The 27,417-nt window shown below is 33.2% G+C and overlaps 1 protein-coding gene across 1 annotated transcript in view; it reads right to left on the bottom strand.

Annotated features, from left to right (window-relative positions):
* Nucleotides 1–26,855, bottom strand: part of LOC129217431 (elongation of very long chain fatty acids protein AAEL008004-like) — a 63,618-nt gene extending 36,763 nt beyond the window's left edge. Inside the window, exon 1 of the mRNA XM_054851728.1 lies at nucleotides 26,688–26,855. Coding sequence (XP_054707703.1) covers nucleotides 26,688–26,742 — 55 coding nt within the window. The 5' untranslated portion in view covers nucleotides 26,743–26,855. The remainder of the gene's footprint in view (nucleotides 1–26,687) is intronic.
* Between the last annotated feature and the right edge of the window lie 562 nt (nucleotides 26,856–27,417).

The following is a 27,417-nucleotide window of genomic DNA, read 5'->3' as shown; positions in this document are numbered from 1 at the left end:
TTACCTTTTGCTCATCTGACTCTTGGAGGTAACTGGTTATTTTAGCAAGATAACGCGAGTGTACACACAGCGAAAAGTACAAAAGAATGGTTCAAGCGCTGGGGTATCAAAGTTATCAAATGACCAGCTCGTAGTCCGGATCTAAATTCGATTGAAAATCTTTGGGGGACCACGTTTCGCAAAGTTTATCATGATCGGCACCAGTACCAAACCACAGAGGAATTAAAAAGGGCAATACTTTCAGCATGGAACCATATGTCACTGCAGTTGTTGGAAACTCTTGTGAAATCTACATGCCCAGCCGCATATTCGAGGTAATTCAGAAAACTGAGGGCCCAACTCGTTTTTAAAAGTTTGTAGTTTACACTAATGGCTAGATTTAATGCAGTGTTAATTTTTAAAACGTTTCAAATATTGATTTTTTTTTTTTTTCAATTTATCCATGTTAATAGCAAAATTACATTTTCCTAAATCTAATCTTTTGTTTTACTGAAGTAATTGCAAATGTAACTAAATTAAACTAAAAAATAAATAAATAAATAAAATAAAATTTTGTCAGGTTATAATTGTGTTTACGCAGTATTGTAAGTTTGTAATTTTGTAATTCAGCATTGGTTCATTTTTGGATATTAAATGATTAAGTATTTGAATAAAATTCTACCAAACTTCAGAGTTTCTTACTTTTGAAGTGATACTTTTGTCCAGGTTTCATGTATTACAAAGATATTAAAGTTGAGATTTTTTTAAGTTAAATTATTTATTTTATAAGTTTACGAGTTATACTGAATTTAGGACTATTTAGTCAGTGATTTATCTTTACTGGAACAAAACGTTTTTTAACCGAGTTAAATTATGATTGAAAAAATGAAAAAAAAAATGAGTTTATAATTTTGTCCAGCGGTGCATTTATATGTTTCTCATTAATTTCCAAAAACAAAACTTTTATCAATTACTGATGGCAACATTTATCCATTCTATGGCGTTAAATTAACATTTTGGAACGAAACTTGCTCGTAATCCTGGATTTTTTACCTTTGAGTTTATACTTTTGTCCAGGTTTCACGTAATAATAAAATACTAAATTTGAAAATTTTCTAACTTTATGAATTTTTTAATTTAATTGATAAGATGTACTAATTTTAGAACTATTTCTTCAACTATTCATCTTTACTTCAATGAAAATAATTTAAACTGAGTCATGTTGTAATTGAAACAAAAGAAAAAAAATTGAGTATAATTTTGTCCACCACTGTATCTTTCCAGATTACTAAGTAAATAAAACATTTCCGTTTTACGTTGCACCGTTTAACTCGCGGAACAGTAAATATAGCATGCAAAAATATTACTTCTACTTATGTAAAACTTATAACTTGCAATCATAACAGTAACTTTTTACTATTTTTCACTTACGAAAATACTTAACTGTAAATGCAAGTTTTTTGTACTTGCAAGTAAATAAAACTTTGAAATCAGTATTACAAAAATTATCTACGAAATTTAGTTCACTACAAAAAAGACGTAAAAAATGGTAAACTTAAGCACTGTCCAGTGCTTCAAAGAATCATGAATTTCAGAACTTAATTTATGGCAAAACTAAAATCTTACAGTATTTTCTCAACAGTTTTGAAAACTTTAAACGCATACAGCTCGGCAGATAGGTAAAACCTGAGATCCGGTCAAAATTTCACAGACCAGTGCTGATCCGCTGCACCAGCTGTTGAAAATCCCGTGTCGATTGCATTACCGAAACCGAAGTTTACCTTCTCGGGGGAGAGAATAAGGCATTTAATGATTATAAACTACCGTATTAAGATTGGAAATGTGGTAAAAATAATGGTTCTTGGGGAGGGGGGGGGGCTTTCGCTGTACCAAGTATCTATTGGAAATATCATGCACGTACTTCTGATCTTTCAGTGAAAAACTAAAAACGAAGCATTATTTATTCAGTTGAATTTTTTAAGTCTCAGGAATTCCAACGCAAATAAAGAGTTACATGAAAGATGCAATGAATAAAATTGTAATTTGCATTTAAAACAAAGAATGATGCTGCTCCAATAAATTGAAATTTTAGCTCCAAGTGAAAATAATGAGACAGGTTTCTTTAAAATAGCTAGAGGGTCATTTTATAGCAGTCACAATAACTCGTGAAATCTTTTCAACATTTCTACAAAATCAATAAAGTAATCCAAATTGAGGTAAAATTTAATTTTAACATTTCAGACTGATATTTGTTCCCCTCATGTTTTAGTAATTCGTTACTGATTTCATTTTAAAATTGAAATACATATGAGTCATTTTCCCATTAATACTTTGATTCCATTTGATGTCCATTAGCGAAACTGACTGACAACTTCGATGATTTTTCTGAAAAAATGAGTCTAGTTTCACTTTGAGATGTGTGAAAGCTGGACTCACGTGGCACGACCAGTCGTAAAACGTGGTTAAGCGAGACGTCCTAAGCGGGACCCTTCCGGTAGGAAAAGGGAAGAAAAGGTGCGCCAGTCACTTCCTTGTTTACACTGGAGAGTGGTGCGACCCAGATAACCACCGGTTGACTTCGAGTGAAAATCCTACCCCCGAGCATTTACTGAGTTGTCAAGTATAGAGTTCGTGACATGATGTAAGTTTCAATTTATTAGATGGTTCTTCGCGTCGAATCACTACCTAAATGAGAAATTATTTTGCTACTCCTCAATCCAAAAGTTAAATACCTCAAACATACCTTCGATACAGTAACTAATAAATGAATGTATAGTAAAGACCAACGCTTCTCAACCTTTTTAAACCACGGACCAGCAAAAACTTTTTGAAAAATTTCACGGACCTGTGAAGTTTTTTTTCTCTCATCTCTTAGCACGGAAAGAGAAAAATCTCGGGGGACCATTGAAAGCTTACGAAATATTACAGGAGGTGGTTAATTGACCCCCCTCCCCCCGTTCCCTGACGAAGTAAAACTAATAAACAAAATTTTGTATTCAACTGTAAAAAATATTTTCATATAAAAATAAGCCTATCTATTGCATTAGTTATAAATAGGTTTGTAAACATTTGTGGAAAACCAGAAAAATTAGGAAAATAAATCATGAATTTACCTTAAAAAAGAAAAGTTCGTAGGCTATTAATACGGTTCTTTAGTAAGGATTTTCTTTTTAACGTGAATGACCAAAAATCTACGAGGACCGGTAAACTTTCTGCGGATCACTGCCGGTTGAGAATTGCGGGTAAAGGCTATTCAATGTTCCATACAGATACATCGGACGACACTTTTTTCGTTAAAAAACCTGTTGAGACCTACTGGATTGACGACTACAAAAAATTAGTATGTTGTGGCCATCACGAAACTTTCTTCTATATTTTTCTTTTTTTCTGATCCCTCCCCATGCTTGCGAGGAAGCAATTTTCCCAACAAAAACAAAATTACATATGCAAAAACTTGACGACCATCCCAATGTCTGAATTATTGCAAAAGCAAAGCAAAGAGCGAAAATTGTAAGTTATTTTCAAAGCCTTGCTTGAATTAATTACAAATATATTATTTGTTAACAAACTTAAGATGGCAACAGTTAAAAATTTTAAATCATTGAGATAATATTTCTGATCATTTCCATACAATTAAAATCACGAAAAATACGCAGACGACAATCTAGTACGAGTTATCTTTCTTATTGTTGCATTAATAAAGCTATTTTTATTCGCAAAAAAAAAAAATCAACACCTCTTAGAGCGATTGGCGTCAAAATTGAACCAAAGCCTGTTTACGTATGGATTCACATATATTCCAAATTTCAACCAGAACGTAGCATTACTTCTTGAGATAATGAACTCACAGTGGAAAAAAAGAACGGGCGATTGCGCTACCCCCTTTTTAGACATGTAAGAAGCTTCCTGTGCAGTCAATCTGTTCCTAATTATAACAAACAAAATTTCCCATGGAAGTCAAAATAGGTGTTTATATTTTAAAAATTCATATTCACGCAAAATATTTTTTTTTACCAAATAAGATTTTGCCAGTTGTAAAATTTTGTATTCAAAATGTAGTTTCTAACTGCCCTACTCTAAAATAAAATTTTCACATTCATTCGAACTTTAATTTACAAACTATAGCCGTTTATTTGAAGTATGACCACTTTACCCCATTGACCACTTTCCCCCACCAGACCCTACTGAAATTAACTTGATTGTACTATATTGTTCAATCTATAAATTTGAAATTCCTTCTCTAAATTTCGATTAAAATCATATTAGCATCTTAAAATATTCACTATTAATTCCGAGGGTTTGTGTTTAAGCTCTCATTTTCAAAACAAAGGTTTCCTTAAACATTTTGCCAGGGGACTGAATTTCGAAACGAAGTTGCAAAGCATTAAGCTTCGCAATTTAACGATTATCTCCACACACAAAAATGTGTTGCCACATCATTCGGGATAGATCTGAAGGAAGTAGGTTGAAATTATTTTGGAAGGTCTGCTGACCTATCTACTAACTAGATAAAAGAGAAAGGGCAGGAGAAAGTTCACTTCCGCTTTTGTTATCCACGTGTGGTAGGTGATGGCACATTCAGGCTTTGGATTCCGCGTCGCCGATAACAAACGAGAGAAAGCAATTCACAAAAAGCTAGTAGAACTGAAAGAAAATTCTCAATGTAGTATTTTGAGAAGTCAGGAGTTAACATTCCTGGGAAACCAAAGAATGCAGGATAAATAGTTTAGATTGAATATTAATGGGTTTAAATACAAATTAACCCGGCATTTTCAAATGTTTCAGGAAAAATAGTCTGTATTTATAATAAACCTAAAATTTAGACTAGTTGCTCACATGAAAATTCGTCTAAAGAAAATTCTTGGAACCTTCCCAATCAAACATTTAAACAAAGCTTGAATCTAGTGGAAATGATTTTGATATGCTAAACATTTTCTAGTGTGCAAAATTGTTTTAGAGAAGGAAATACATTAAACAATACAAATATTTCTCCACACTGATAAGTGAGTTCCTTATAAGTTACTACGAAGAAAACCCCTGGAACGATTGATGCTCCAGTTACAAAAGAATGTAAATTAAAAGACTAGTTTTATTCTAAACCAGAGATTTGTATTACCCATGAGCATCACTATACTTCGCGCAAAAATTGCGAGCCTCTATTTAAAATCTCGATGAAATTCTGAAACAACCATTCAGTTTACACACGTAATTCCATAATATAATATTTTATTACGCATTGAATAAGAGCTTCTGCTTCTATTTCATTCCCTTATTAAAAGATTTCCTAAAGCTTGGCATTACAAAATATTCAAACATAGACGAGTTAAAAGCAAAAAATAAATTCCTGATCCGAAATTAGCTAAAGTTTTTGCGAAGATGTACAGAGTGAACAAAATGAGAAGCAAAGCAGAAACGATATCATTGGATTGTTGATGCTGACGTAGAAACATTTAACAATGTAATTAATATGCCGTGCATTTCCATTGAACGCGTTGAGGAAACGAAACACCTGCTCTATTTCAGGCCAAAACCTATTGAAGTTGGAAGAACATTGTTCTTCATAGCGAAATGATTTTAAAACCAGTAACTTATTACAATTTTACAACTAAAAACACTAAAATTAAACAGGCCGCTTTAAACCATTTGTAAAAAAAATCAATCAGCACAGATATTAAGAGCTTTAATGTCAAACAATTTTCTACTATTTTCATACGGAATCTGCTTGCTATTGCGATGCATGTTTTGGTCAAAGTACCACTTATTAAAAATTTGCTATACATTCAGAAAGTTTTCAGACCCACAGTGCAAAATTTAAATATTAAGGCAATTCAGTACCAGTAAAAGCTTAAATACTTCCCGTTTATCACATATTAAATAGCTCATGTTTTAGAAGCTGAACAATGGCTGGAGACAGGAATTTTAGAAGTCGTGATAGATCGGTAGTGTGCAGAACTGAATTTCAGACGAAAGTGTAGAAGTACTAGTCTTTAAATCTCATTACAATTTGTAAATAATCTGAGCTCCCGTCAAATATGGAAAAATTCTACATTTGAAAAGTGCGAACGCTGAGCTCCCAAGTAGTGAGAAAACTATCGTGTCCGAAAAGTAACACATTCTTACAATCTATGGAAAAGCAACACATTTTGTATGAATATGAGACTTGCGCTGTAACACTACACAGGTTTAAGATTTTTTTTCATGACATAGTAAAAGAAATAAAGGGGGGGGGGGAATATAAGTAATTGCTGTATCGTAACAGTAAGGAAAACAAATGTGAAGTGAGGTGTTGAATCACTTTATTAGATAGAAAGCAATCTTTCATTACCAAAGCTCAATGTGTGCACCGTATGTTCTTCGAACCACATTTAAACGGTTCTCAAGTCCATACTGTCCACGAAAGGTACAGACATTGAATTCTAGTTATGAAAGTTATTGCTTTCTGTTTAGTAAAATGAATAAACACCTCTCATGACTTTCTTTACTGTGAAGATAGATATTACTTGTGCACTTTAATGTTTCTCTTTTTTCGATGGCAAATTCTTAAAACCTGTTTAGTTTTAATGACAACATTGCCTCATTTTAAAATAGTGGGTTAAAAATCAGTGGCGATTGCGTGTTTGGCATCAACTTTGGAAAGGATTAGATCAAACGCCAATGCCGAAACGTGTAGAAGAATTGACTTCTACTTTTAAAATTTGAAGTTTTGAAAGTGAATTTAAAAAATACCAAGAAAAATTCATTTATTTGAAATTTAGAATCAAGGAACAGTACAAAGTTACAACCATAAATGATTAGTTTTCAGTGTGCTAAATTTAAAAAAATATGGCAAACATACTAATATTTTCGCCAGAAAAGTGACAGCGGAGATTAATTTAATAGAAATTTCAATTCAGCTTCTGAAAGTGTTCAGTAATTTTCACACTTAGGTATACCTGAAGTCTGGTGTCGTAAATGTTTCAGGTTAGTTTCCGTAACTTTATGAATAAATTTAAGCGCCGTGAATCGAAACTTTCAAGAAATCTTCGAAATATCACGAGTATTTTCCCTAGAATTACACAATAAGAGTGGAACGCTTGGTCACGAGAAAATTTAATACCTTATAACGCAATAGACTGACAATAAATGAATTTTGAATGCCCTATTTTGTTCCTTTTCTCGACTATTCATTATTCAGAGCAACAAGAAATGTGGACTTTCCTGAAGGAGGCACCACAAGGACAAGTCACTTTACCTAAGACTGAGGGAGATAGCGACGTTAAGATCTATAAGAGCAGACTAAGATCAGATAGCAAGATGAAACTGGGCTGCAATACTATCCCTCTTCATTTTAGAGTCTATTCGTGAAACCATAGCAAGAATCTGAATGGAATCTCACATGCTTAAAGGTTAATCTGAATTATACAGCAAAAAAGTACATTTTCGTTAATTGAGCAATTCACGTGCACATTGATAACATAATTAGCTCTTGTTTTTACCACATTTGATCATACAAAGCTTTCCTTTTCAATCTAAATTTATCTTTATATATACATGCTAAAAGAGGCTATGAAATGATTTGAACCAAAAGTAAAATTTGGGGCGGGTTTTTCCTTTTTGCAACCGCAGAAACTTCAGGGGTTCAACTGTAAGGAAATAGTTTGTTATTCCATTATAAAACAATCTGGAGTTTCCCAGGGAATAGGTTAATTTATCAAACTACGTACAGAGTTTCAAAAAGAAAAGATTTTCTGGCATATCCGTTGTACCAGTGCGGTACCTAAATTGTAAAAGGTACATTTAAAGTTACTACACGCTAAATACTTAATATTCTTAAGGGACATATGCGACTTAAATTTAAATCTGATACAGCTCCTTTGATAACAATGTTAATTTATAAAATAACGTTACGCAGTCTAATTTAAACATAAGCGTTTGGTTACCTAGGTTGAAGGCTAATTGTTTAGCCTTAACATTTAAGAGATTTCAGAAATAGAGTACCTGCTTTTCTGAATATAACACCGTGTAATATCGCCTTGAATCTCGCGTAACTGGCGGGTAAAAATTAACCCCAATTTCGAAGACAAGAACCAGTATTAAGCCTTTCGGGGCAAGGTCAGTTGGAAAGGAACGCTAGATACTGAAGGTCAACGACCTTGATACTTGTGACCCTTTTTCTTAGCGGGAAACTAAGAGTTGCCTACCTTTACCATACCAGAGATGACAATGAAAACTATCTTCAATCAATAACGCAGTGTAGAACAGTAATTGATACGGCATTAGGAAAATTGAATATGTTCCAATGCCGTTTACTCTGATTCCATTTCAATTTGAAAGTTATACTAACAAATCTCTATTTTAAAGTGTTGATTTCAGCTCAGGAATTTCGATCGATTCACAAGAGAATATTAATTTAACAGAATCTTAATGTTTACCAATCTGATTTTTTGCCAATATGGAAATTGATCGTTCAAAGAGTGAAAGGTTGAAACTTAGAAATGCACGTTAAAAAATTACAAATGATAAAGTAGCAATCCCCCTGAAAACCAGAATTCTCAGATAAGATGTTTAATGCTTCAAATTAGAAAGATTGAAGTTAAATCGTTGGGTGAAAATAGTTGATAATGAGGATCAATTACAAAAAAAAAAAAAGGAATGATACAAAGTCTATACATTACAAGGCTATATGCTTAACGAAAACCAGAAATTGCTTCTTTGCTGTTTGAAATTTAAGAACTACATTACGGAGGGGGGGGGGGGGGATTTGCACATATATCCTTCGGTTCTGTAGCAAGTGACTGTGCATCAACCCTTTGGAAAAATTTTACGAATCTCTAAATACTAAGAGAAAATAGTGTGAAGCCTTTCATTTCTGAAGCAAAGATCCCAAGTCACGTGATAGATTTTAAAGTAAAGCATTGGAAAGAAATCAAATTTCTTTCGCTAGTTTCACGCAAAACGAGTCAACATTCGTCGTTGTTGGGTCATGTGACTTTGTCTCTGTCTCAGCTTTTGCTAACCAACTGATTGGACTTTCTCCATATACTTATTCCTGCTTTAAGGTTTAAACGACTGATTATCACTGACATGTGTCACTAAGGGTTGAACTAATCGCAGTTACTTGATATTTGTGTATTGTAAAAGTGCTCCATACCGTGGACACTTCTTTCGTCTTTTTATCTTAGTCCTATTCTTATTGAAAAATGCTTCTATTTTAGATTTGGACATGAAAAAAATTTCGAAAGTAATTTTTTTCTAAACTATCAGGTTGTTTCTACGCCAGTGATGCCCAGCTTATTACCCGTGGGATATATGTGGCTTGTAAAGCTGATCCGCGTAGCCAGTTATGTTCAATATTACAAATTGAAAAATATACTTTGGAACCTTCCAAAACAACCAATTTTCGGTCGGAATTACGACTGATTGTTACAAGAAAACAGATTGGACTGGACCATAGACTAATAATAAGAGTAGACCGAACTATGGCAACCCTTTTGCTGCTCATAAACCAAACCATGTGACTGGTGGATATCCTAGCAACAGCGGGCGTTAATCGTAGCAGACGATCAACGCCAGCGCGAAATAAAATAAATAGAATTGATGGAACACAGAAGAATGATCTTTTATGGAGTCCGATTTGTAAATTTGTTATTCTAAGTTGTAAATATTTTGTGAATATAATGAGTTTTTCATTTAGATAGTATTGTGCATTTTCTTTAGTCAATTTCAATAACTCTCTAAGCAATAAAAGATGCAAGCGACCAAGAGGAATCAGCAAACGGTAAGATTTTTACCTACAGTTTCAATTTAAGATACCGATTAGTACATTTTTGCGTTAACGCAAAACGTTTACGCCATTTCGTTCACGCCAACGCTGACAGCTCCAAATGAAATAAAAGTTACCGAAAACTGATCAAAAACTATTACTAATGTCAAAATAATGCATAACTAAAAGAAAAACAGTTCAATCTCTGCACCTGGAAGTTTTTTTAATGAAAACACATTGTCTTAAAATACATGTCGAGTGCCAAACTATAGATAATGCTGCCATCTAGCAACCATGCTGCCAAAGTCTTCGCCAAGCCCTTCCACTAGTCACATGATACATCTATGAACCAATTTTCTTTATCAGCAAGAATGAGAAAGCTCGGTCTACTCTTATTATTAGTCTATGGACTGGACCTTCGTATCACTAAAATAAGCATGTTGTCACAATTCTCGGCTTGAAATTGTTTCCTTTCCCGCATTTTCCCCACGTTATCTAAATAGAAATATATACGCGTTCTAGTACGCAACATTCATCTTAGTAGGAGGTGCTGCCTTCAGGTAAAAACTTAAGGTACTACTGCTTTACACTTTCTGAAAATGTGACCATTTTCCGCTAGAAAGCGCGTATTCCACTGCTCTAATGGAAAGCAAACCTTTTAAAAATGAAATCTAGTATTTTATCAAAAATATATTTATCATTTGTAAAAACTTAATTCACCTTTTTCTTATGGCAAAAAATAAGGACTTAATAATTCAGTGTTCTTTAGCAACATAAAAAGGTTTTTGTATTGTGTATGTATGCAATACGTGCAATAGTTACGAAAAAATGTGTCCAATATATTTTTCTGAATTGTCCTATGTTTTGGGGATGGTTCTTTTTGCCCCCTCAGTAGAATAAAAACTAAATTTATAGACGAAACTAAATTCATTTTACTCTGCGGCCATAAGTCAGTTAAACACAAATAGATTTAAGACAACCAAATCTGTTCCCAATGGAACTAATGGTAATACAATACTTCAGACGTTACTTTCTTTTACTGTTATGCCCTCCTCCCCATTTAATCCGTTTGCTGCTGGTGCCCTATTCGCTTTCCGGAAAAACTTTGGCACATAGGGTTTTTATATTTTGGAAGTTTGAAGATAAGTCAGATTTCACACTTGTAAAGTATTCGAGGAAAGGTCAAAAATACAAAGTGACAGGGCGTTTATGGTATTGGTGTATTTTAACTAGCGATCCTAAATGTCTAAAAACATTTATACAGACAGAAAATTCTTAATATAAAATAAGTTAAAGCATTTGCATAGTCTGGATCGCTCTTAGAAAGAACAAAAACACTTCTTTATAAATTTTAGAGCGAGCCCGATGGTGAAAATTAAAACTAAATTCTATTTTCTGTTAATTTAACCTAAAAAGTGACTAATGCTCACATTTCTGCCGAATGATTCTTACCAAGATGGTGTTTTAACTTAAAAGCTAAATATAACATCGACATTTTATTGACTATTATACTACATTAATAGTAGATGCAGATTTAGATTCCGACCAATTTAATCTCAAACGTTTCATAAACAGTTTTGAGTAAGTGACCTTCCTCGTGTAGTTCTGATGAAGAGAAATGGATAATTAGTTATAAGATAATTTTAAGTTTCATTGGGAATTTCAATCATCAACATTGATGACTGAACCGATAACATTTAATGGTTGAAATACAAATCTCATTAGGTTTGTATTTTAATCAAATGTAAACCAATAAAACATTCATTCAAAACTGGAACCTAAGAATAATCCGTATGCAGTCACATCATTACTTCGATTTGGTTTAGTGTAATTTTGCGTTATGCATTACAATGAATAAAATCTCAACTTCAGAGTTTTCATACGTAATTTGTAGACTGGCAAGCGAGCAGCTAGTTCCCTTAAGAACTTTTATACACTTAAATAACTTCAAACAGTGAAAATTGTGAACTTCGTTGGAATAAGATCGTCTAAAAAGGTTTACTTGACCTATTGAAAAGTTCCTCTTCTCATCTTCAGTTTCGCAAACTTAAAATCAACTGACAAATTAGTTAAAATGTTTCAACTTTTAAAGTGCTGCGATTTTTATATGGTAAAATCAATCTAACGGGAACATTTCTTTTGGTTGTTTTCTAATTGTTGGAGGTTTTGACTATTCTTTGGCCACAAAACAGATTAAGAGCTCTCCATGAATCTAATGTGCATTCAAGATTATCGAAATTTCTAGCATTTAAAAAATGAATTATATGTGGATTAAAAATTTAGTTCTCGTAAATTTCAGAATGATAAAAATGAAGTCCTTCGGCTCACAAAACCAGCGTTTTATTCTTAACTTTTAGGTGAAGGCTTTCAACAATGGGGGTTTGAATTAGGATTAACATAAGAGTTATAAATTCAGAAATCCCGGTCTAAAATTAATTTTCTTAACTAAGTGCTCGAAACGAGATAAAACTAGGATTGAATCCGATCAATAGTTATGAATTTACTAAATAGAGCCTTAATCTATGCAACTTCGGAAGGAAATTCAGACCTTTTTAACTAGAACTAATGTTCTTTAACTAGTAGGGAGTAGAAGCTACAGTCCGTAGGAAAGTAGAATCGGTGGCAATGACTCAGGCCATTAGTTGGTGAAACATTTTCGAGTGACATGAGTCGAGGAAAAATTAAATGGATTATTCCGATTCTGCCGAAGCTCATTAGAATGAAGTTTCGAAAATTCATTAAACGCAACTTATTTCGTATACTATTCTATTATCCTACAAACATTAACGTAAAGTCCAACAATATTAGATTATATTTTCCTTCGGTTTGAATAGATCTTTTTCCGTCAGTAATTTTGTTTACAGACTGCTTACTGAGGCAGATTGACTCGCCGTCCCATCGGCCCACGGGGCGGTGCGACCTCCCGCCTATGTCCTTTGCACCATCAAACCTACGCGCCTTCCTATTTTACGCTCTCAAACCTTTCTATCTTAGTGTTTGCGTCATCGAATTTGTGCACTCTTTGGGAGTCGAGGCTGGAGCCATTTTCGGGGATCCAGTCCACCCCTGATTATTATTCAACTTTAAAAATTTCATTCCTAATGAAATTTAACTGAATGCAATACAGTAAAATTTTAATATTTTACACTTCAGTGTTAAAAACAAGAATATGAATACAATGCATTGACACTTCTTCACTCCCTTCAATATCAGTAAAATAGCTCGAAGGCTTAAAATACGTAAAATGTGTCACGCGTACACAAATCTAGTTACCCAACGGTGGCACAAGCATTGCATATTGCCCATCAATTAGAACTGATACAAATCAAAGTGCAAATTCGTCGATGAAATCGTTTTAAACAGTACAAGTGAGATCTTATGCAACCTGATAACATTAAGTTGCAAACATTAATCTACGTATAAACTCAATCGAACCAAAGTAACTATTTAGTTTCATCCTTAACTGAAATAGAGTTTCTGAAAGTTCGCCAATTTCATTTTTAGAGATAATGCTGTTAGTCTTTGAGAGCTGAAATACGATTTAAAAGTCATGAAATCTGACTAGTAAAGCACAAGATGCAACAGAAAAGAGAAAGTAAAGCAGTGTCTTAATATCTGGCGCAACTTCGTAGTTCATTTAAAAGTTTCATGATAAGCAACCGCTGCGGTGAACTTAAAACTCCCGTCAAGTCTTAATTGGAGATAAAGATTGCAAACAGATTGTGTAGCAGTAATTGAGCATTTGGTATTGGCTAAGTAGATTATGGTTTCGTTCTCTGCAAATCGGGTTATTCCGATTTATTTGAATTTTGCTTTGCAAGAGTTCATTAGCAAACTCAAATGGTAAGATTGTTATGGATCATTGATAAATTAAACAATGAGGCGAGTCGGAATTTCATAGCAACGGACATAATGCACTATCATATTTCGTAAAAACACGTTACAAACTGAAGCGTTTGGAAAACAAAATGGATGTTGAAGTTTTCAGTACGCAGTCATACATGCATAACTCTTCATTTTCCTAGTTCAGTTAAGAGTTGTTTGAAAACTTAGAAACTAAACAGTAGTTGCATTTAAGTAAAAATTAGTTTAATCATATTTCGGTTTTCAATGTTTGACTAAAGATATTTTAAAAAATAAAATACGACTGATTAAAGCATTTTAATACAATAAAAATTACGACGACTCATGACTTCACATTTCGCTGCAATATAAATAAACCATGATCTATCAAATTCATGTGTTTCAAACTGCCACAATTCAAGGGAGACCCGGTCCAAAGAACAAAAGGGATGTTCAAATAATCTGCTACTAATAACTACTGTTCTACTGTACGTACAATACAAGTTTAGATGCCCTCCACTTTCAAAAACAATGATCAGGTGCCGTTAAAAATAAGATCATTTGGATGAAATAAGATGAAGCAATTACGCTTACGAAAAACTTTGTGAAAAATTACGTCTACAATCACCTGAAGCGTAAGATAGCCTTGGTTTGCGAAGAGCTGTTACAAATAGCGTAAACACTGAAGCCTGATTACAACCTTGTAAGTGACTGTACTTAAACGGCCAAGGGAAATCATTTGTTCGTACTGAGCATTAAAAAATGAAGATAACGTTCAGTGAAGCTAATGATGAGTAAGGAATTGGTTATGTATTCTTTTATATCTCCTCGGGAATTTGGAGGCTATACGTTAAAATAAAATTCTGAAATAACATTGCTAAAAAGAAATCTAGTTAGCACTTTAAATTTCTGTTCCCAAATTTGTGCTTGACATTAATCTAATACTTTAAGGTTCAATTCAATTAAAGGTAAGTTCTGGGCCAACCAAAGAGTGAGAGCTGGCTTTCGCCTCCGGCGCTATGACCTTGAGATACGGAAAAAGTGCTGATTTTAATTCAACTTTTCTTAATAGAGAATAATTTCCAATTGGCAAGGGAAGGGTCAAAAACGCTGTACAAAGTTTAAAAGCAATGAAGGACAGAAAGTATTGAAACTTGAGGATAAATTGTTTTTGTGCAGTAGTGAAGTCTTCGAGAATATTTGTTAAATTAAAATTCTGGGGTAGAGTTGCAGCGAAACTCGTGACCCGGGTGCTGGAACTTCTTGGAACTGTCCTGGTTCTAGAGACTTGAAATGTATGTACAAAATATGAACTCAAGTTCGCAGCCTGTATTTCAATTTAAGATTTAATTTTTATGTCGAAGAGCACTTAAAACTGAAATATAACTGTTAAGTACTACACTGGGAGTTTGAGTAAATTTTCTCAAACCTATCATACAGCTAATATCACTAAAGGGCATGTTCTTTTATCCGCAAGGAAGAAACTAGCTATCGCTATGAGAATAAAGTGGTGGTCAAGTAAGGGGATTCCACAATTTCCATCTTTCGTGTCACTTCTTAGTGAAGCTGAAGTAGGTGCTTAACCAAGTTCGTGCTGATAGCTTGGCCGTTGTACCCGCCAAATAATGGACAAAACCACTTTCATCATTACAGCCGAAAAACCATATCGTGCTCGACACTGCGTTCATGGCGAACTTTTTTTTCGTTAATTACGTCTAATCCACGGGACTATCCTTTTTACTCAAGGGCCACAACGTAAATTTTTGGAGGCGAGGCGAGAAGAAACAAACAACATTTCAGTTCAAATAGCGCACTAGTCCCTAACTACTGCCACTAATTTACTAGAGCATCTATTGCTGTTCGAACGTAATTTTGATATTTCATTGTCATTCGTGTACGATCAGCTGGTGAGGTATTTTTGAAAGATAAGCTCGCTTTAGTTTGTGTTGAAAAGCTATTCTGTGAAATAGCCTCTCATTCGCCCTTAAATTCAAATATAAGCGTAGCAGTACGATCGATAATTACATTAAATGAATTTTATTAATATATCTATTTTGTATTTATGCAAGATTTATGCCTTACGTGCAATTAGAATAGCACTACACTAAATATTACGGTTAGAGAACAATGAACCTAATGACTTAAATTGTACTCCAAATCATAGCACAAATACAATTAACAAAAATCGCTTAAAAAACAGAAGCTTTTTCGAAATAAGGCACAGTGGAAAGACAAATGTTGGAAATCATTCAACAAGGAAATTTGCCACCGAATAGAGACCATCAAATCCAAGAGATACGATTGCAAGTTCATATTTTAACACTTTTTTAGCTTTGGGTTTGTAGAAATTAAATTTTCATAGTAATTCCGAGTATTTTCGTAACATAAAATTTTGTTTCGTTTTAAAAGTTAATAATCGTATGTTTCAATAATGCAAGTAACCTACAGTAATTCAGATGCTGTGAAATATAACTAATTTTAATTTACCTATATTTTAAATAGATATGTCTCATACTTCTCGGGAAAGATTATAAAAGTCTTTGAAACTAGAAATGAATGTAGTATGTAATGCAAGCAGTCGAAAATTGAATAAAAATTAAGTCAAGATAATAGAAATAAATGAAGGATCAAGATGTTACGACTAAACGCAATTTCATAATTTGAAAGTCAATGTTTTAAAATTTTACTTTTAAACAGAAGCAGAAGGTATTGCGTCAAAGGAAACAGTCGCTGAGAAGTGACAAATAAATGCTTCCATAACAACACTTTGCGACTTTTATTAACTTCCTAAACATAACTCATAAAAATTTCAAAAACTTAACACATTTCGTCGATTCAGTTACTGCTATCAAATAAGAATACTATTATCAAATTAGAATAATTGTTGACAGATATTTGAAATTCATAAGCTTATGCTATCGATGAATCTGGTTAAACTTATCTGCGGAACCTTGAGAGTAAAGCTTTGCATTCTTGTTTCTATTTCAGTTACATAGCTGTTGATTTTAAAAGTTTAATAAAGTACGTTCTCTTTTTGCTTTTCACGGTTCCGTTTGTTGAAATTAAGTAAATAAGAGAGTAACCATTTTTAATTTTTGCGCGAAGCGATGTAACCTCATGGTTTTTGCGCTTCTAAGGTTTCACAATTTTAATATTTAAGCCACAAAAATAATTGTTTGAATTCTGAAAGTCAAGGACAATTCAAAAAGCCATAGCTTTTGATGTTTTTTCTTCGTCATTCATGCATTGTGTACTTTCGGCAAAGTCGTGCCATTAAACGGAATGCTACTTGTAGAACCGTTCGGGAACAGGAAATGCGATGCTTGCTGTGTGTCTCGTGTGAAGCTAAAATAGTTAATCAGTGAAAGAACTCTCGGCTCTAGATCATTTTTATACGTTATTTAATGAATGCTCATGAATCAAAGTTAAGTAATGTAAGCGGAAGAAACATTTGTAAAATAGATTTATGATTAAGTTGGATAATTTGAATGCTAACTATTATAGCGTGCTATTTCTGAACGTTTAACCGATGAAACTATTCGCTGCAGATCAAATTTTTGCTCAGTTTATTTACTTTTAAATTATCTTTCAACTTGATTCTGCTTAGTAAAATGTTACGTTTTTAGCAAGGAAAATAAATACATGAGCAATGAAAGTTTGCCCTAAAAACTAATTTGTAAGAATAATAGTTTCAGGTTTGCACATTTTGGTGATTAAATTTGATTGGCATTCTCTGCTTTTTCAGACTTATCGTTCCAATTTTTTTCAGGAGAAAAAATTCTTTAAATAAATCTTAAAATACTTTTATATTAAGAAATTACGATGTACACTTCAAACCAGACGCCTAATTGAGTATTTCAGGCCCAACATTAGTAAATATGATTTTTCAACTGGCCTCATCTGCCTAGAACTTTCAATGTCAATATATTGAAATTCATTTCGAAGTGAAAATTGGAATTCGTCGACAACTTGTAAAGCTTTCCAAAAGATTACATTCAGTACTAAAATTTAGCTATAATTGCTCCGAATTTATAAAGAATTCACACAATCGAAAGCACATAGAAAGTTGCGTGTATCGGAAGCTAATAATTACTACTGGAATTTAAAATGAGCTAATACAGTATCAGAAAGATAGAGACAATGTTACTCTTCCCGGTATGTACAAAATTTACGTAACCGTTTATTTGCGAAATACGTTCACTATGTCTTGTGAAGTCAGAAATCCAATTGCCCGGAAAAAAGCCATGACCTTCCAGTGGCATTTCCCCGAAACATTCGGCTACTACGGCAGAAAAACGATTCAATTTCACTCTTAGAATTGCTCAACTTTAGCATCGCACGCCACGAAATTAAAGAGAAACTTATCTTTTCATTAAATATAGGTCGGGTATTCTCCCCCCTTCGTCTCCCGGAGCATTAGTGCAGAACCACCCCGGAGCCATGTCTTCATTTGTTAGTATTTTCTTGCAGCAAACGGAACTAAGTACTCGATATGAAGTCAACCTACAATCGAAATAGCGCGTCTACTGCGCCGAGAGTCGGGGAAAAGTTCAGACTTTTCCCCTCTCGCGGGAATAACCTCGTTTGACAGATTTCAGCTGTTTTCAACTGACACCGAATTACGACTTATTATGATAATTAAGACTCCAGGTATTGAATAAAAAAATATACTCTTGGTTTTTTCTAGGAGATCCTCAAGGGGCCGAACAGCGTGTTAAAAACAGCCAATCATTTTCTATAAATTTTTCCAATTGCTCAAGTATAATGGAATTTCAAAATTAAAAATATTTTAGAAATAAACGTAAAAAAGTCGAGATCATGACTTAAAATTCGAACATTAATCTCAAATTGAAATGCCAAATCTATTAACCTTTTCTTATTGTGAAGAAAAAAAAAATGCTCCTGAGAATAAAACGGTTCACGGCTAAAGAGGAATCGGAGAAATTGGGGAAATAGTGCTCAGAGATTATTTGTTAAAAAATACGACAATCGAAATGTTTCCGATTCATGGGGCCCTTTTATCACAACACTATGTACAGCATTTATCATATGCAATTTTACACCCCATTTCGGGGTCAATTATCATGGGGTCCCTCGCAATTACGTCTTTTTAAATCCGTCACTGTCGATGACAGAAGTATAGCTGTGTAAGCAGAAAGGAAAGCTGATCATTTCATTTTCTCTGAGCGGCATGATTGTTTCCATTGAAACAAGGAATGTAGCAAGTTTTACTTTTTATAGCTCACTGTGCAAAAAATTATAACGTAAAAAAGCAACCACGAGTACATAGTAGGGTAGAACTAAAAAACAAAGTTTTTACTTTCGAATCGTAATAGTGCTGAAAAGTTGCGATTGGTGAAGACTTACAAAACAAAAATTTTTAAAATCGGACAATATCTTCCGATCCCGCAACGAGCCTGAATATTTGAAAAAATGGAAAATTTCGTATTTTCTTAGTGATTTTTCAAAAATTTTGTTTTACTGTTTCTTTTTAAGGCTCTGAGACGGAAAAGTTACGATTGGTAAAGCCTTCAGTAAATAAAACAAATTGAAATCGAATAATACCTTCTGATCCAGAAACAAGCCTAAAAATCTAAAAAGTTGAGAATTCCAGGTTTTTTTTTCCAAATTTTTAACATTTTTGGTTCAATGTGCTTTTTCAGGCTACAGAACGGAGAAGTTACGTTTAGTGAAGACTTCAAAGCAAAAAAAATCTTTTTGAAATAAAACAAGATCTTCCGATCGCGCAACGAACCTACATATTTAAAAATGTAAACTTTAAGCCCTTTTTCAGCTTTTTTTTTCTTTTAGTTTAACTATCCTCATAAGTTCGGTATGAAATACTAACGAAAGAACGTTTATAAAATAAATGTGATATTTTAGTACTAGCCTGCCTGTGAAATTGTCCACATGGCCCTTTAATCCCGCGAGACGCATATTTGTTTATGCCCCTCAGTACAGTGTATGCATCTAATACGACCCATTAGCGCCTCACGATCTTGAATTTATGAGCTTTTTAGCTGGTTTGTGTCTATAGGTATCTTACTTAAATGAATTAAGCGGTCGTGCTGGCATCAGTATTTCTCAATGTTTCTAATGTGCGTGTGATGTCTATTTGCTCTGTTTAACGTGTTTCAAACATGAATCCATCTTTGCAGAAAATAATTACGAGAAAGTCCTTAAGAGCATTATTCTATTATCAAAGAACCTGATTCCGTTTCACGTGTCTCCAAACTCTGGATCAGCCAAAGACATAGTGAATAGCATTGTATTATATCTAAATGAACAAAGAATTTCACTGGATGGTTTAGCCATCGTAGGTTGCGATGGTACTAAAATCAATACTGGATGGAAAAGTGGCGCGATTCGTCAATTTGAAATTTATATTGGACGAACATTGTAATGGGCTATTTGTTTATTACATTTCATATAGTTTCCTTTTCGCTATCTTTTTCGGCATTTGTATGGTGTAACAACTGGCCCAAGTTCATTTTCTGGATCAATAGGAGAACAACTCAGAGGTTGCGAAAAATTGCCGGTAATAGGTTTTCAAGCAATTGACTGTACCATTCCAGATGTAAACAGAAAGTGCTTGAGCAAGGATCAAAGATATCTTTTAGATATATCTCAAGCGATAAAGGGTGGCAATTGTCCAAATGATTTGTCAAATCGTGACCCCGGCCCACTCTCTCATTCCAGATGGCTCACTTGTGCAAATAGAGTTCTTAGACTGTACGTAAGTGTATCGATCCCATCAGGTGAGTTAAAACACATAGTGACTTATTTTGCGATGTTACATGCCGGTCTGGTTTGAAATAAAGAACCGCAAAAATTTCACAGACGGTGCCATTCATGTTTACAGAACAATTCAAACCTGTCGATACTTACCTGACAATCTAAAACAAGTTGTTTACCCTGTCATTGAAATAAACTCTTTATTTGCGCATCTTGAAAACTTATTAATGGCAGTGGTGTTTGATGAAAGGGGGCACATAAGAGAACCAGCGTTTAAAAGTGCGTTAAAAGCCAGAGAGTTTCTTTCTAAAGGTAAAAGCATTAGAAACTGCCATTCCATCTCTAAATTTCGAAGCAGAAGATTACACAGAGATTATTAATTGGTACACTACAAAGCTATCTTCACCTCTTCTTCGAAAAGGTCCTAACAAAGACATTGAAAATTTTATTGTAACAGGCACTATACCCGACTGGGATATAAAACTATCCACCTGCCATACGCAAGCTGTCTAAAGATGTGTGAAGCTAGTGACGGAAGCTTCACTCAAAGTGTGTGGATTTAAATCAAGAGATGGCTACATAAGAGCAATATTGAAATCCAGATCAATTATGCCCGAATTTTCCAAAAAATCTGATTATAAATTAGCTTCAACAAGTAACGCTTAAAACAATAGGACTTGTATACTGAATTGTGAATTTGGTAAATATTTTATAACTTTCTGTTATTTGAAAATGTTTTTGTTGCAAAGAATGGTAGTTTTGCATGTTTAGAGGATACCTTAAAAGTCAAGAAATAAATTAATGTTTATGTGTAATATAGGGTTTTTTTAAAGGGTTTTCCCTGTAACAGCGGGGAAAAAACAACAACAATTTTATTTTTAATCACTAAGAAAAGATGAAATTCTCCCTTTTTTAGTTTTCATGCTTGTTCCTGGATCAGAGAGTATTATTCGATTACAATATGTTTTTTTTTAAATTTCTGAAGGCTTCCCCAATTGTAACTTTTCCGTCTTAGAGTATTAAAAAGAAACGTTGAAGCAAAATTTTTAAAAAATCGGTAAGAACACATGAAATTTTCCATTTTTTCAAATTTTTAGGCTCGTTGCGGGATCGGAAGATATTATCCGATTTTAAAAATTTGTTTTGTTAGTCTTCACCAATCGCAACTTTTCTGCACTATTACAATTCGAAAATAAAACCTGTTTTTTTCGTTCCACCCTAGTGCATAATCACAATACGAATTCCAAGATGAAGCTTCGCTGCGGAAAGACACATACCGCACAGAAACGCTTTTTACAGGGGTTTGGTTTGGGGAAGCAGGATTGGAAATTCAAGAAATATTTAATACTTAATTCTTTAAATTTTTGCAATCTGCTTTGAATTGTCGACTGCGTATTTTGAAACGGCATTAGTAAGTGTACTTCTATTTTTCTTAGTAATAGCAAATTATAATTTTTTCTACCTTTCCTATCCGTAACATTTTTAAGAGTAGTAAAAGTAATGTCCAATTGAAATGCGGGATCTAACTTGATTTAAAAATCTCGATCCCGCTTTTAAGTGAAAATACTAGCAATCCTTATTCTAAATTTCCCGAATACTCTATTTCCTGCAATTAGTCTCCCTCAGAAATTAAGTTTATATGCCTCCCGCCCTCCCTTGTTTCAAAGGACCATGTTTGAAATGCAAGATGAACCTTCTGGTCACAGGATTGAGATCTCAATTTAAAACAAGTGTCTTGCCACTCACACAGTCATGACTATATTAAAAGCCTACTTTCAATTTGTTTGAAGTTTTAAATTGGCAATTTACGAAAAATATCTTCCAGTTATCAAATTTTAGGGAAAAGTAGGTTAAAAACCGGGGTGAAAAGAGATCCATCCTGATGAAAATCAAATAAAGTCAACAAGTGGCAATGAATTCGGGAGAATTGAATCGGCACGAATAAGCGAGACGAAATAGGAGGTCCGCTTTTATGAACTAAAATTGTCAACAAGATTAAGATTGATGATAAAAGGTGACTAGTATGATTCAAACAGATATTTGCAAACCCGTTGCTTCATTATCATTAAACATCAACCTTTTTTTTGAAGAAAGAATTTTAATTTATCTTATATATATTATCAGAACGCAGGAGAAGTTTATCACGCGTGAATTTTAAAATGACTTATTTGGTAAATTAATACATACGTGTTTTAAAACTAAGAAAACATTTCTTCGTACTGTACATTATTTTGTGTTTGTCTTTCGTGAATTTACAACGCTAATGTTTAAATTCATATTAAAAAGCACGCAGATACTGTCGCCTACTCTATTCAAATCCTGGATATATTTTGGCTCATTAGTTTTAGGTTTCTAAAGATATTTTCCTCTGTAGATAATTTGAGTGCCACTCTCGAAGATTAAGCTTTGAAATATATTCATTCTTTTAGTTGAAAATATCGTGTTTTTATTTTCTTTCGTAAGTATTAATCATGAACTATTAATTCTAGATCAAAACTTTTACCTTAAAAAGGTGTTCTTTCGAACCCCCAGACATTTGCTCCGCAAAAGAAAAAAACTACAAGGCAAATACAATGGTCTCCTGGCATATGACATTTTTGTATGACTCAAAAATTCAGTTATGTTAATTACTTAAAGTAAATTAAGGCAAGAGATTAACTTATAACGAACTTTAAAATCACGTAAATACTTTCTTACATATTTTCACGAACTTTCTACATGTCTATCATTTAACACTAAAACAATTTTAACATCTAAACGACAAATTTAAGAATTGTATTTGTGTGATGCATATGACAAGACTTTAAAATACATTATTATTTTGGAATCAAGTAAGTTATGACAAAAGGTATAATATCCAATTGACGAATTGAAACACTTAGAAGTAAATTCAATCAATTTTGTTATTCTAAAGTAAAAGTTCAGATGTGTCTTCAAGATGAACCTTTAGAAGAAATCTTCGCAAAAGGACAAGCTCAATTCATGTTATAGTCAAGATTACAGGAAAATCCGGTCGGCTAGTTCAAGGCTGAGGATTGAATCTTCATTTTGCCGCTCTAGATACTGAAGCGTAATGTTTTAAAGATCAAAGATTTAGTCTTCCGCGAAAAATTCTAATGTTTTTTATTTTTTTAACCGTTGCTTTAGTCGAATAGTTAATTAGACCATGAGTTTTATTCCTTAGCTTTCAAATATTCTGAAACCAAAAGAAATGAACTGTAACTACAATGTTTATACATATTCGCTTCCGTATTTCACATGTTTAAAGGAACGAATCATGGCAGTAAAAATCCCAACTATACGAGAATTACGAACCTAAATTAGTAGTTTCATGAAAATCTTCCTTTAATACTGAGTTTTTATGAAGGACAAATCCCAAATAAGTCAGTTAGAAGTATTTACTAAATTTCAACTCCATTTAAAACTTAATGTTTAATCTGTATACTACAAAAGTTTCCAAAATAGCTCGTTTCAAAAAAATTACTTTCATATCGAAAAACTATTGCTCAATAACAAAATTTGACTAAGTAAAATAAATGCATGTTTTATTTTCAGCTATCATATTTATTATAGTCATTTATAATCTCATTACCAGGCACGACGAAAAATCCGCCAAATTCAAGGTATGAATTAAAATTTAAACTTTCAAATTTATCTTAAAAGGTCGAAAATTTTTTGGGTTTGTACTGATTGGTTATAAGTCCCAAAGATTTTGAAATAGAATAATGCAGCCAAACATTAAAACGAATTCAAAGGGACTTGAAAACTAATTAGTCTTATCCGAAAAGCAATAGCGTTGTGTAAATACAATGGGCCGGGGATCGCAAATTTAATTCCTTTTAGCAGTAATTTGCTTTAAGCGTGTTCGAATTAACGGGGCTCGACTGTATTACAACCAAGCAAAAAGCTACTTCAAGCAAGTTCCTCAAAGATAAAGATTTTAGTGTTCTTTTCTGAAAGACATTCTTTCATTACATTTTAGAAAAACTTTGTATTTTGTTTCTTGCCGCATTCAATTATACTCAAACTTTCCAGTAACGATTGTCGAGCATTAATGTAAAATTTAGTTGAAACTCCGTTTGCATGTTCTATGTGAAAATAAAACAGTAATTTTCTTCCGAAACATTGATTTTCTAGCAGTATTTAAGTAAATGCCTAAATACTACTTTTAAAGTTGAGAAATACCAAGAATTTTGGAATTCATAACAAAAAGGTTAAAAAAAGCTTTATTAACCCTCAGAATTTGATGAAAATATTTGTTTAAAAAGCTGCGGACAATGCGAATAAGCTGCAAATGGTGTCCTGTCACGAACAAGCGACTGTTTTGTGGAGACATCACGGCTAAAGCTGTTTTTCCATCACTAAGGGCAACCACGCTGGGAAAACTAAAGCAACAAAGGCGCCGTTATTTCAGCGACGAGAGGTGCGGTTGTGATAGATGGTCGACAGTTGGACGGACAACTGAAAATGCAAATTCAATTCTCGCAATTAAAATTATAATGATTGAAAATAATTCAAAGATGTAAATATTTAATGAGCTTAAAAGAATTAAGTTTTAAACTATTGTACATGCATGAGTTAAATCCCTAAAATTTAATGAAGTTTTTGAAAGGTAGTGAAAGTTTCCGTTCCTTCAGTCAAAGACAAACTAAGTTCTTTTAAAGGGAAAAAGTTTTACTGCCATTGGAACTAGTTTAATGTCCTGAATGAATTAGTTTGGAATAACCGATAGAAGTGACATTAATTTTATCGTTAAGATTGTGTTCAAAACAACCTCAAAATGTTTTATCATTTTATTCGAAAAATCCAACAGTATAATTTTAAATGAAAAGCTTGCCATTTGCGTACATTTTTCAATGGTTTGTTATTTCGAATTGCCGTGAATTTAAGTATTAAATTAGATTAAAGCTATTAAATCAAACAAAGAGGGTTTTTCAATTTTAAAAATTGAAGTTTCGCTGCTGTTCTCTACACATATTGCAGTTCTTAACACATGCGTCTGTTCACAAGCAAAATCGAGTTAAAAACCGTAAGTTGGAGATTAAGAAAAAGTTATTAGAAAGTTAGTTTGAGGAAACTATTGTTCTCATTTATCAAATTTATAAGTTTCCAAGTTCTCAAGAATAACAAAGTTTTGAACATTATCCCCATGTTGGACTTCTGAACTCCTTGCCACATACAGTCGATGCTGTGGAATTCAAGCCTTTATTTTAGAGCGACATTTATCCGAACACATTAACCATCGACTAAAATCAATTAGTACACACGGGTCTCATAACACGAAGACCTACTCGAGAACCACCTTTAAATTATTCAATTGTATGCAAAAAAAACTTTCTTAAAATTAGAGGATAATTCTTTAACTTTAATGAAATTCAAAATTTTTTTTTTCACTTCGAGTAGAAATTTAAAGCAGAAATTCAATGCTTTAAAATCATACCTTTAAGAATTTTGTGAAATAGTTTATTGAAAAAAATCTTTTTATAACTTGTAAAATGTGAAATTCGGGACTAATTTAATAAAAATGAATCGTCATATGTTTTAATTTAAAAGTTAAAATTTAAACGGTTGTTTGAACTCTGAAAAATCAAGCAAAGATGCCCATAAACTGCAAAAAGCTCAAAACAAGCTAAATATCTAGAGTATAAATTTAAAGGGCCAACTAGAATGCAAACAATTCTTTGCAAACTGTGCAAGAAGTGTTTTTCCAAATTATGAATTCATTTACGTCAAAGAAGTACATTTTTCAAACAATTGTCCTGTTAAAATTCAGCATTTCACATTCTGTGCTTTTATGGTATACATAAAAGACACGTTGTGTAGAAAGATGCAGAAAAGAAAGATATGGTGGTATACATACTTATCATTCATTTTTAGTTTAACATTGCTTTTCAATTCCCCCCCCCCCTTCTCCCGCACAATTTCTCCGCTGTAAACCATTAATGCAGGAAACGAGTGAATTATTACTGCACCTAAAGCCCCCCCCCCCCACCGATTTTTTCCTTGAAAACTAAAAAATTGCATTTACAAATTACTAGTTTGCTATAAATTAATTTCTCCATCATGAAGAAAAAAAAATCACAAAACGCTAGAAAAATTATCAAGATAGTTTTACTTTGTAATTGCTCGTGCAGGCATGAAGAATAACTTAAAATGGAGCACATAAACCAATTTCTTTGCTAGTTGAAATTCAGAAGTTTGTTTTGTTTGGAAATTTAATCTTGACAATGTCAAAATCAACACTACATGCATTTCTGTAGGTCAATATACACTTATATAAAATTTTTTGAACTTATACTCTCAATATTACACAAATTTTCGAATTTTCTCAAATTTGACAGTTAGACAACGTGATTTACAAGTTTATCGAAATTAAAATGTCACTTACCTCCGGCGGCCATGAGGTTAGTGTACCAATCTACTACACCACGCACAATAGCCATGGGGGACCAATTATGTGATAACAAGACAATAAATTTAAAAAAATCTAAAAAAATCCACTTCGCGGGGAAGACGAGCAAGTGCCCTACCGCCAATCGTGTATCCGATGCGCAACTGCCACGAGACCAGCCTCCGAGGTTTTCATTTAAATAGAAGTCATTCTTGCGTAGCTGACGTCAAGGCGACCGTAGCGCCTCTTGATTCAGAAAGGGTTGCCATTACAATGCAAGAGAATGTTGGCGGTGTATTATTTTCGCCAAATGTCACTCATTGGACAGTTAGATAAAAATATAAGGGCTAATAGGTGAAAATTTTCTTGTTTCGTTTCATTTCATCGACAAGCAATATCTGAAAGAAAGAAAAAAGAAAATCGAACTCCATTGACATGAGATACAATTCATTCTCTTTTTCATTTTTTTTTTTCTTCCAAATATGAAGGAGGGGTTGAAAAGTAATTCATGCAATCTTCTTCTCTTAAACTGTGCCCGAAATTGACTACAGTTGGGGGAAACTTAACGTGACAGCATCACTATGCTGTGATTAGGATCTGTGTAGTCTTCACAATCCTGCAAAGTTAGGTTTGCTTCAACTATAATTGACAAATTAAAATGATTACTTATTTTATTTCATTTCTATCTGTTCTCTTTCCAATTCTACTTCAATTTTCCATTAAAGAA

The sequence above is a fragment of the Uloborus diversus genome, chromosome 2, assembly GCF_026930045.1.
Source record: "Uloborus diversus isolate 005 chromosome 2, Udiv.v.3.1, whole genome shotgun sequence".
In the NCBI taxonomy this organism is placed as follows: Eukaryota; Metazoa; Arthropoda; class Arachnida; order Araneae; family Uloboridae; genus Uloborus; species Uloborus diversus.
This window is presented reverse-complemented; position numbering and strand designations above follow the sequence as displayed.